This window comes from Pelophylax lessonae, assembly GCF_965119305.1.
Source record: "Pelophylax lessonae genome assembly, chromosome: 11".
In the NCBI taxonomy this organism is placed as follows: domain Eukaryota; kingdom Metazoa; phylum Chordata; class Amphibia; order Anura; family Ranidae; genus Pelophylax; species Pelophylax lessonae.
This window is the reverse complement of record NC_138778.1, coordinates 132,501,309-132,513,740: the sequence shown is the minus strand read 5'-3', so window position 1 is coordinate 132,513,740 and position 12,432 is coordinate 132,501,309. Positions and strand designations below refer to the sequence as shown.

The 12,432-nt window shown below is 42.5% G+C and overlaps 1 protein-coding gene across 3 annotated transcripts in view; it reads right to left on the bottom strand.

Annotated features, from left to right (window-relative positions):
* The window catches only part of GRIN2C (glutamate ionotropic receptor NMDA type subunit 2C), a 240,164-nt gene extending 234,108 nt beyond the window's left edge, over positions 1-6,056 (bottom strand). The window contains exons 1-3 of one of the 3 annotated variants that reach the window (XM_082271610.1): positions 5,395-6,056; positions 4,515-4,630; positions 3,032-3,447 (exon numbers count right to left, since the gene is read on the bottom strand). In XM_082271610.1, coding sequence (XP_082127736.1) covers positions 3,032-3,433 — 402 coding nt within the window. In that variant the 5' untranslated portion in view covers positions 3,434-3,447; positions 4,515-4,630; positions 5,395-6,056. Of the gene's footprint in view, positions 1-3,031; positions 3,448-4,514; positions 5,236-5,394 lie in introns of those variants that run through there. The other 2 variants (XM_082271611.1, XM_082271612.1) reach the window with 2 other exon arrangements.
* Positions 6,057-12,432: the final 6,376 nt, after the last annotated feature.

Sequence of the window (12,432 nt, the reverse complement as noted above, 5' to 3'; positions counted from 1 at the left end):
CCACCAGAAGTCTGCTCCCTGATCCCCGCTGAGCAGGTGAAAGGCTGGTCTGTGTCCGCTCCGCTGATGCAGAGCGGACACAGAAACAGCCCGCTCTCCTCTATGGGTGGTTGAATGTAAACTGACCACCTTTCCGTTTACACCCATCTGCCATCCGATCTGTTCCACTACATGGAAGGGGAACAGATCCCCATCCATCTGTTTTTAGCAGATCGGATTGGGTGTTGGCAGTTGTAAATGGACACATGCCCATTTACACTTGCCACTCCATAGAGGAGAATGGACAGGCGCACCAGTTGGGACCACTAGTGTGAATGGGGCCTAAGTGTAGTTTTCCCTGGTGCCACACAGCTGGTACAGAAGCTTATAATAATGATGGAACTATTGTGACAAATGGAAAATAAGAGGGATTGGACAAAGTATGTCCTAACAAACCAAGGTTTCTATTTATATGTTGGATCTCCATGAACTTTGGGCCTTCCAGGAAATGCTACAAGGTATATGAACTTAATTGTAGTTATCTCCATTGTGAATGTGGGGTAAAGAAAATCTGATTTTCAGGAAACCAGTGTGAATTCATGCTCATGTATTTCTGCTTGTATTTCTGGAAAAAGGGCAACACCAGACGTGCTGTGATGATCTGGCACGTCCATGTGTGTGCACATGCAAGTAGCAATTGCTGTGCATACCTGGCACCTAGCAACCTATTTAAATTGATGCGTCACTGGGAGAATTGCTGGAACTTGGGACCTGATCCATTGTCTTTGCCTACCTGTGTATGACCCGACTTCTCCGAGGACTTTGCCTCTGGTCTTTGCTTCAACCTTGCTCATCTGGTTACCCTGACCTCTGCCTTTTTACTGGACTTGTCTCTGTCTGCTGATTCTAAGGAGTGGACATCACCAGCCAGCTACTCTGGCACTCATGCCATTCAATGCCCTCACACTCTGTCTTCACCTTCAGAAGTGTTGGGAAGGAGAGGCCTCCACAATGTTCCAGTCTTCACCAGGCTTTGATATATATTTAAAGACTCAGAAGACTAGAGTGAACATCGGTTGGGCAGGCAGCATCTTATCCCGTGGTTATGTAAGGACATATTCCATAGCTTGTACCAGGGGCGTAACTACAGGGGTTGCAGGGGTTGCAATTGCTACCGGGCCCCATGCTCCAGGGGGCCCAGTAGCAAACCAGTGGGTGAACTTCCAGGATCTCAAAGGTCACACTTGCAACCGGGCCCTGGCATTGCACCACTGTGGAGAGGCCCCAAGATTGCAGGAAGGGTGCCCACTGCAGAACTTGTGAAAGGATCCTGCTGCGGGACCATAATAAAAGGCCATGCAACGAGAGTAAAGAGCCCCAGGATTTGTAGGAAAAGCCCCGGGCTTGAAGGGAAGGGCCCCGGCCAGGGGTTTGGGGGGCCCTTTGTGGTTTCTTGCATCGGGGCCCTGGAGGTTATAGTTACGCCTCTGGCTTGTACAGATGTGTGCATGTCCTCCAGTATCCACACACGGAAATAGAATCTAGCTGAAATGTTGGGGGATAACAAATTGAGGCCAGAACCCACCCAGTGGCTCCAAACCATGAGGCTGAACTTGTGTCCTCTCTGATAGTTTAAAACACATAACACCAATACAGTTTGGCACAAAACCTGTGCTAGCCAATTTTCTCCTAGTTCACGTTCTGTAGCTGAAAGCAGTTGGTTTAATATTAAAGAGTAACTCTAGTTTTGTTGAGAAAAAAGCATTCCCCTTTAGGTGATCTATGTACAATACAAGGATTTTAACAAACTGTGTTGCAGATTCCTACCTTTTGTTATTCTGAATAAATCCCTGTGTTTTTGTCTGTGGTTATATAATTATCAATCAGGCGTTGCACCTGCAAAGCTCTAATGAGGAAAATTGCATCCCTTTAGGCCCCTTTCACACTTCTGCGACTTGTCCTGCAACTTGGAACTGCAAAGTCGCATGACAAGTCGTACCCCATGATTTCCAATGAGTACCATTCATATCTGTGCGATTTCAAAGTAATCCCAGAACTACTTTGGTCCGACTTTGATGCAACGTGAGGTTCATATACCTCAAGATTGCACGGGCATTGGTTCAAGTCGCATCAAAGTCGCGCGACTTTCAGGTCGTAAAAGTGTGAAAGGGGCCTTGGATGTGATTTCCTATTGGGAGTATCTCACCAAAAATGACATTTTTGTTGCAGGGGATGCCTGAAATCTGATTGTATTTTAGTGCAGCCTTCTGAGAAAGTCCTTGAGCCAATCACACAAGCAGGAAATTACATATCTGGGGGGCATTCTGTACTCATTCTGTGTACAGAATCCCTCCAGGTAGTCATATTGCATTGCATTTCACAGAAAATTACAGAGCTGCAGATTAAAAAGGAAAGGTAATTTTAAATAACATTTAATTACAACATGACTTGTGTTGCAAATGTATATGCTATATTCTTCTTCTTATTTTTTTATTTGCGCATGGCAGTTCACATCAATAACCACATTTATCATTGAAAAGACCCACATCTGTGCAGTAAAATGTATCACAGCTTTTATAATTCCCTATCAAGTAATGTACTATCTATCTATCTATCTATCTATCTATCTATCTATCTATCTATCTATCTATCTATCTATCTATCTATCTATCTATCTATCTATCTATCTATCTATCTATCTATCTATCTATCTATCTATCTAATCTATCTATCTATCGTATCTATCTAATCTATCGTATCTATCTATCTATCTATCTATCTATCTATCTATCTATCTATCTATCTATCTATCTATCTATCTATCTATCTATCTATCTAATCTATCGTATCTATCTATCTATCTATCTATCTATCTATCTATCTATCTATCTATCTATCTATCTATCTATCTATCTATCTATCTATCTATCTATCTATCTATCTATCTATCTATCTATCTATCTATCTATCTATCTATCTATCTATCTATCACCAGGCATCCTTTTAGTTCAACAAACAAGTAATAAGAGGTTCTTTGATCATCACATCTTACCTTTGGTTTTAACACGACAGCCGATCCTCCACTTATGCTGATAATTGGTACAAGAGTCTGTGAAGATACAAAGTCCAAAATCTGGGCCACGGCCTCTGTTCCGATGTTATCCTGAAACACCACCGCATGTGCCCCTTTTAGTGCCAGGCACAGCTGGCGCAGAAGTGGTCCTGGGCCACTGTCGTTGACAAACACCGAAACTGTGTGAATGTCAAGAGGAAGACTTAAAGATCCTTCTGGAAGAAGAGGTCCCATCAGTTCCATCTGAGAAAACGAACCCCCAAATACTAGAGGCACATTCACCACAGGTCCTCCAGCTCGAGGTAGCAGCGTTTCCATTACTACAGCCCCACACCCTAGTGCGCCAAGAAAAAGACAACCCACGGAATAAGCCAGGAACATGTCAAAGATTGAACCTGCAGGTGAAGACAAGAGAGCGTTATGCCAGTCTACCCATTCACATGGTTGTACTGTATATTACATAGTGTAACATTAATAACACACGTCACTTGGTTTGCATGCTACTATACAATAAAGAAGAATTCTAAAATGTAACATATGAATTGTTGGAAAAAACAACGTGTAATCTGGGATCTGTCATGGGACCTATGAACAAAAACAAAGGAGTGGACCTTATGGCAGAACAGAGTGCAGAAATTCATAGTAACTATCAGAAGAAACCATTTTTGGGTCAGATTTCGTTTAAATGCAATGGGTTACTGCACTTGGCATTGCTTTTTGAGCTGTGTTTTTCAATATTCCTACATGAATAATAATGGAGGGACAACATGACTTTGCAAAAGCTCTAATTTTTTGTCTTTCTGTGGGCACTGCCTAAAAGCAACCTGTTCACTTTGAATCAACAGCAAGAGAATGAAAAGTTTGTATCTGGCTGCTGTTGGGCAATGCTGACAGTTTTTATGAAGGATTCTTCAGTGAATGAGACCCAGTGTGAGGTATGGGCTTAAAGGACAGTGAAAGGCAAACAAAAGAGTAGTAAAAGCAAGGTAGAAAAAGATAAAAGCACAAACAAGTTACTAATGACTTGAGAAATGACACTAGTGGCAGCCAACAGGTAACCAACACCCGAGCAGGAATACATTAGCGTCATGCAAAAGAAGGAGTGTAGTCCAAGAAAGTATAACAGAGGAGGTCATCAAAAATCTGCATCTTAAGGGAGGAAACATGCTGTGAGATAAACTAAGGGAGGACAATGGGACATAGAGAAGACACTACGATGTATTTTTAGGCATGCCATGAATTATTCATGGGTGGATGTGCCAGTCGATCCTGTGACTCCTGACTGAGCAGCATACGTCATACTGAGATCATACCACATAACCAGAACCAGACTTCAAACACAGCCAGCATTGAGCCAAAACCTGAACTGCATAAACTAGAAACCTGATCTACAGATAAATGTGTCCAAGACGCTTGGAAGGATCATTAGGACAAATGCATCACTCTTAAAAGAAAATCTCACCTTTGGTATGCCAAAATGACTACGCAACACAAATCTGAAATGGAATGAAGCCAAAGGTGTCTAATCTTCATTTCATCATCTAAACCAAAGCAGGTCTAAATGAAAGCGACAATAACCTGGAAAATCCAATGCAAATGAGGATTACATGTGTACATTAGGCCTCCTCTGTCACCACAACCCACTATACATTATTGGGACCCTCCGGTCATACAGGTTTGTCCTCTGCAACTGAAAACATCAGTAATCAAACAAAAGTTAGAAGCATGAAAGCATTTCAGCACAAGGACTGAGTACTCCACCAAAGCACTGCATCTGCTTTCTACACATAGAGGAGCACTAAAGGACTATAGCACAATGTCAACTACTCTGCAGGTGGTCTGGTGCTCAAAGCTACTTTGGAGCCAGGCCTAATAATGTAGGTGCCTCAGCAGCACAGCCTAATTATACAAGCTTAACTGGAAAGTGGTAGAAGGATGTTGATTTTGCAGGAATGTGGCAAAATGCCATGCACTGGCTCAGGAGCATGGCATAATGCAGTGGGCACCGCACAAACATGGCATATGGCTCCCGGGGCTTCTTGGGAGCACAGAACTGGAAATACATTAGTTAGCTCAGTCGTTTGTCTTTATCAGGTTCAGCTCAAAGGATGGACAACTGCTTAAACTGCTTCCTTCTTCCGAGCCACCTGCTGCCGCCAAGTCCCATGGAAAAAGGAGAGCTGAAGTGAAAGACACAGGTGGAGTGCAGGATAGATGTTGGGGGGGGATAAGAAGTGAAGGCAGATGGAGAGAGTTAATAAAACAGATATAAGGCAATGGAAGAGGAAATGAGCTGAATCTTGAGGAAGGTCTGCACTAGCCAGGTAATGTTCATCCCTCACCTGCCCAGAGCCACAAGCCGCACAGGAAGAAGCCAGCGGAACGTAATCTAGAGCAGAGCTCGCAAAGCCAGCTGTTAGAAGAAGAGCGCAAAGGAGACACATCTAAACACAAGGATAGGAAAAAGAGAGAGAGAGAGAACAGAGGACAGAACTATACAAAACAGAGCAGATAAAGTATAAAAGGAAAGAATGAGGAGAGCAACAAGAAACAGGAGAGACTTGGAGAATGCAAAGAGTGAGCAGAATCAAGGAGGGAGGAGGTGGTACAGGGTGAAAGAGAGAGAGAAAGAGGAGGGGGAATAAGGATGAGGATGGAGTGAGAAGTGTGGGACACGATGAAGGGGAGAACAGGATGGAGAGAGTGAACGGGGAGGTATGTAAGATGGGAGAGGGAGGAAACCGACAGCAGGGAGGAGAAAGAGACAGGTATCAAGAGTGGAAAGAGAGGCATGAGAGAAAGGACAGAATCAAGGACAGAGACAGAGAGCAAGGGGAGCTCTATATCACTCACAGCTAAATGAGCACTGCCTGTCCATGGCTGGGTGTCATACACTCTACACTTTCCCTCCGCTCATCTAGGGATCTCATGTCTTCCCCTTTTTACGAGGCTCTCTTTCTGACATCTAAAGATCTCTTGAATTATGTATTAGGGAATATATGGTGTTCACCAGGCATGCCCTTTTCTTCTACCTGATACCTAACGGATAGTGCTCTCTCTCTGCTTGAGTTCATCTCCTCTTGTAGAGATTTTTTCCTTTTAGTACTTCGTCTCTTTTTTCTCTCTGGTCCTCACTGTCACATTTTATTGATCTTGACTTTGGTTTCTTGATAAGCTCAGTGCAGTTGCTTTCAATCCTTTTCTGTTTTCTTTTTCGAACTCTTTGCTGAATCTTGTTGAGACAACCTGCAGCTTATATAGTCTGTAGGCATACAGAGGAAGCCCCGTACATGGTGATATATGACCTTCCTATATATTTCAGAAATCATTATATCATTGTTATATCTCATATATTATATATCATTCACCCTTCCTATATATCTATAAACCTTAATGGCCAACAGATCCATAGGTTTATGTTCTATCTACATCTGTTTGTTGTAACTCATCTTCTGTATTATATATTGTGTATAACGTATGGGAGCCTTATTGTATCTCCATCAATCTCATACAGAAAATTACAATTATATTTAAAAAACCATGTGTCATCTTTAAAAATCAATTTAACTATAAAATCCATATAGACATGTATGCTTCTGCTATACTGCCTAGGATTATATTAGCTTCCCAACAAAATTAAGGCTAAACCATTAATTCCTGAACACTGGGAATACACACACACACACACACGTACGCACATTCATACACATTAACGTAGTGCTTATTCCCAACCAATCCTGAATGTATGCATGTATACACACACAAACATATAGAGATAGATAGATAGATAGATAGATAGATAGATAGATAGATAGATAGATAGATAGATAGATAGATAGATAGATAGATAGATAGATAGATAGATAGATAGATAGATAGATAGATAGATAGATAGATAGATAGATAGATAGATAGATAGATAGATAGATAGATAGATAGATAGATAGATAGATAGATAATGCACAACATTACTTGATTGGGAATTATAAAAACTGAAATACCTTTTACATGTATAGAGAGATAGAGCATATAAAAATGATATAAATGTATAACATTATATATAACATAAATTATAATATAAAGGGCAGTATATACACATAAAGCACATACATATACACAATTCCATTCTGCAAGATGCTGGAACATAGAGGGAAACAGAAGTCTATCCCATTGGCACCAGCAGTCTCCTTTCTGTCCGTAGAGCATGTGTATAAATGCAGACTGGGGCCGACACTTTAACACTGAAGACATCGTTAATATGCAAAGCTTTCTAATGTATAAAAAAGAAAAACCCATAGCTGGTCACTGTACTGCTGAATTAGACATTCCATTCTATCTTGACAGTTTTCAATCCCTTTTGGTTTACTCAATTTTAATTAACTTTACTTCCACCATTTGTTAAAAAAAAAAAAAATACCTTATCTATGTTTACAACCCTTTGAAAGTTGTAATTATGTTTTGCACTGTCTGTATGAGATGCCAAGAATACATAGCGTGTTTATTTTTTGACAAGGGTTTTGTATTTAAAGGAAAATTGTGATGGAAATATGTAGGCTGCCATTGCATTTTTTTTTTTTTTTGCTTATTCTTTGGATTTAATACTTTTTGAGTTATTAGGAAAAAAAGATGTTGGACCCTCAGCATACTTACTATTTTTTATAAGCATATAGTTCTGCACTAGTACCAACTGGTCAGAAGAAGATTGATGGATGCCTATGATATGTAGTTTTCATCTGTTGGCATTCTTAATATCTCACTATTCCCTACTGTTTTCATGCTTCCTATACTACCACTGATAACACCTGCATCACCTTTGTGCCAATTGACCTAGTCCTATGCCACATCCCCCATACTTTAATTTTCAGTTGTGGTTCATGTTTAGAAGTGGCAAGGTGACCTTTTCAGAGTTACTTGTATTTAGAAAAATACATTATATCAGGCATTCACAACTAGGACTCCTTCAGAGGTAGCTAGGGGTTCCTTGAGCTGCAGCTAACTGACCTTTCATCTGATGGTTCTGACACAGTTCCAAGTTCAATACCTATTGGCAGAGCCAGCACCCTTATGGCAAAGGTGGCTTTCTGAATACCACTGAAAGAGGGGCATTCCTACCAGGGGAGGACTGGGCAAGGGGGCAGGGGGGTAATTGCCCCCCCCCCCCCGGGCTGCTCTGGTGCCTCTTGAAAGTTCAGTTGAAGAATAAATTTATAAAGCTATGTCAACCACTTAAGCCCCGGAAGATTTTACCCCCTTCCTGACCAGGGCATATTTTGCGATTCTGCACTGCGTGACTTTAACGGACAATTGCGCGGTTGTGCGACGCTGTACCTAAACGAATTTGACATCCTTTTTTCCCCACAAACAGAGCTTTCTTTTGGTGGTATTTGATCACCTGTGTGATTTTTACTTTTTGCACTATAAACAAAAAAAACAGGGTCAATTTTGCAAAAATAACAATATTTTTAACATTTTTTTATATGAAATTCCCCCAAAAAAAAAGTAAAAATCAAATTTTTTTAACATTTTGGGCATATGTTTGGTAAAAAAAATCACAAAAAGCATATTTTGATTGGTTTGCGCAAAAGTTATTGCGTTTACTAACAAAGGGAAAGATTTTTGTTGTTTTTTTTTTAACGCGCAATGGCGGCGATCTGCAATTTTTTTTGCGGGACTGCGACATTGCGGCGGACAGATCGGACCCTTGACTGACATTTTTGACACTTTTGGGGTTACCAGTGACATTTCTACAGTAATCAGTGCTCTGGTGAGCAGAGAGTACCTTGGGTGGAGCTTCAGCCTGGAATGGGGGTCAGTGGGAGTGGGGCCAACTCGCTGCACCATGGGCTTCTGGTTTGTACTTCCCCCCTGGGTCGAAGGTTGCCAGTCAGCCCCTGATTCCTACCACTGACTACTACCACTACTAGGGCTCTATTGCCCAAGGACCCTTAATGGATCATTATCAGTAGGGGTTTCCTGAGACCTAAAAAATATTTTAAGGGTCCCCCCTGGGGTTAAAAGGTTTGGAAAGGCTGTATAATGATCCAGGAAATTATCCAGGTATAATTTGGTGTTATAAAAGGCTACATTGATTTGGTTTTATAATTTTTTTCTTCTTTCCCTGGATCAAGTAGGGCATTCCTACCACTGACCACTACCAATTTAGGGGGCATTTGCTCACTCATTCTTAGTAGGGGTTTCCTGAGACTTAAAATTCTTTCAAGGGCCTCCTTGGGGTTAACAGGTTGGGAAAGGCTGCATTATAGTATGATGCTGCAGGAAATTATCTAAGTATGATTTGGAGTTAAAAAAGGCTATCTGGATGGAAATTCACTATTGTACCGTTTTCCCTCCTGCTACACATTAATCACTTAAAGACCAGGTGGAAGTGACATCATGACATCGCTCCAGTCCTCCAAGGCCATAGAGGCGATCACAGATAATCTGTAACCAGCCGAGGGCACCGTCGGATCGTTTCTTGGGCGAGCTGGCGGAAACGGTAAGCCCAAGAGACGAAAAGGAGCGGCCGGAAAGGGGGGGACGTCCCTTCCCACCGCTTCTGAAAGATTTCCAGAGGCTCATGAGCCACTTGGTACGATTTCAAGAGAAAACCAGCTGCTGGCTGAAAAAATGACCTGCAAACCGCAACGTATATATACATACTGCGGTCGGCAAGTGCTTAAAGCAAAACCAAACCTTAACCACTTGCTTACTGGGCACTTTCACCCCCTTCCTGCCCAGGCCAATTTTCGTCTTTCAGCGCTGTCACACTTTGAATGACAATTGCACGGTCATGCTATACTGTATCCAAACTAAATTTTTAGCATTTTTTTCCACACAGATAGCACTTTCTTTTGGTGGTATTTAATCACCGCTGGGTTTTTCATTTTTTGCTAAATGAAAAAAGATGAGGTTGCACTAATGTAGAACTTGGCACTGATGAGCACTGATAGGCAGCACTGAAGGGCACTGATGGGCACTGGTAGGCAGCACTGAAGGGCACTGATGGGCACTGGTAGGCAGCACTGAAGGGCACTGATGGGCACTGGTAGGCAGCACTGAAGGGCACTGATGGGCACTGGTAGGCAGCACTGATGGGCAGCACTGACAGGTGACACTGATGAGGAGGCACTGATGGGCACTGATTGGCAGCACCTGTGGGCACTGTTGGGAATGATTATCAGTGTAGATGTCCCTTTCACACAATCTGATTATCGGCTCATCTCTCCTCACCCTGTCAGGAAAGGAATGCCATTAACCAGCTTGTGTTTACAAGCTTGTGATTGGACACATCTGATCACGTGGTAAAGGGCCCTCCCGGCAACGATGCCCTCCCGGCAAAGTAAGGCCATGCTATAGTCGTCTTTTGGCTATAGCGTGGGTGGGAAGTGATTAAAGTACAACATCAGGAAAACTAAAAATGATTGCTTGTAGGGGGGCTGAGCATGCAGTGCAGGGTAATAGCTGATTTTGTTTAGGAGAGAGAAGAAACGGTTTTACTTACTGATCCTCCTCTGCCCTGGCTTTTCTCTACACTGTGGACTGTTTGTGGGTGTCATCACATCTAGTGCAGAGCTATGGACCCTGCTTTGGTCTTGATGATGTCAGGACCCTAAAGCGTAGGGAAGAAGACACTGTAAGGACCAGTCTAACAGCAGGGAGGAGAGGAGGAGTGGGTCAGTGAATCTTCCTTTGTTTCCCTAGACCTAAATGAGAAAGTAACCCTTGCAGTGCAGACACCTACCCACTGCAGGAGTTCATTTTTTAGTTGGCCTCAGTTAAGTTTTACCTAAAGCGCTGTGCAAACTGTTGGCGCTATATAAATCCTGTATAATAATAATAACTGGATATTTTGCTAAAGCACCGTGCATCATAAAAAATTGCCATGCTCTTTGAGAAAATGCTGTTTTCATAATTTCCCACCTTTTTTTTTGCATATCCATGCTGCTGATCTTCTGCTTCCCCTTTGCAGCCACTTTCTGTCTACATGCATGTGCTCCACTAGCAGCTGCACATTTTTGCATAGGACTTTCTCCCTGGTGATGACAGTAGAGGATCATGTCTGCATTAAAAGCATCGGCATGGCTGTTTACAGTCCCCACTGGTGCATTTAACAGTGTGACAATCCAGGAACATAATTAGGGGAAAAAGCGATTTACCACATAACAGGACTTGACTGCACAAAGACCTTTATTTCAGGATCACCGAGTATTATTTTAACTAGCAAAAGTGTGCCCATTCCACAATGGGAAAGGATGGTGTGCGGTGCAATCTTGTGTACATACAGTATATGTGCATGCCCTATGCTTACATTTGAATTGCATGCATACCACGCACATGCATGATGAGTGGCAATTTAAACAAAACATTATTTTAAATTCCATTTATTTACTACATTGTATTTTATTTTGTAACACTTTTTTCATTTAACTTTATTGACTTCACAAAAGGGCTAACAAAACCATTAGTGATAGCATAGGCGGGTGACTCTCTTTGGAGACATTAACCACTTCAATACCAATTTTCAGCTTTTAGCGCTGTTGTATTTTGAATGACAATTGCCTAGTCATCCAACACTGTACCTAAACCAAATTTATGTCATTTTTCCCCACAAATAGAGCTTTCTTTTGGTGGTATTTGATCACCGCCAGGTTTTTTCTTTTTTGCTAAACAAATAAAAAAAGACCGAAAAGTTTGAAAAAAAAAAAAGTTTTTTTGTTTATGTTATACAATTTTGTAAATAGATACATTTTTTCCTGCACTGATGAGGCTGCACTGACAGGCACTGATGAGGAGGCACTGATGGGGTGGCACTAATATGCAGCACTGATAGGCAGTACTGATGGGCACTGATATGTGGCACTGATAGGTAGCACTTATATGCAGTATTGGTGGGCACTGATAGGTGGCACTGATGGGCACTGATAGGCGGCACTGATCGGCACTGATAGGCAGCACTGATCGGCACTGATTGGCGGCACTGATAGGCAGCACTGGTGGGCAATAATGGGCACTGGTGGGCGGCACTGATAGATGGCAATAATGGGCACTGGTGGACAGCACTGGTGGGCAGCACTGATGGGGAGGGCACTGGCGGCCTCCCTGAGCCCTGATTGCCTTCCCTGATGGCCATGGTGGGCATCCCTGGGGTCATGGGTGGGCATCCCTGGTGGTTCTAGTGGCACCCCCCCCCCCCCGAGGATCTACACTGGTAATCAATGATCTGATTACCAGTGCAGCCCCCCCCCCCCCCCTGTCAGGAGAGCCACAGATCGGCTCTCCTCTACTCATGCCTGTCAGGCACAAACTAAGGAAAGCCGATCAACGGCTCTTCCTGTTTACTATGTGACCAGCTGTGATTGGACACAGCTGGTCACATGGTA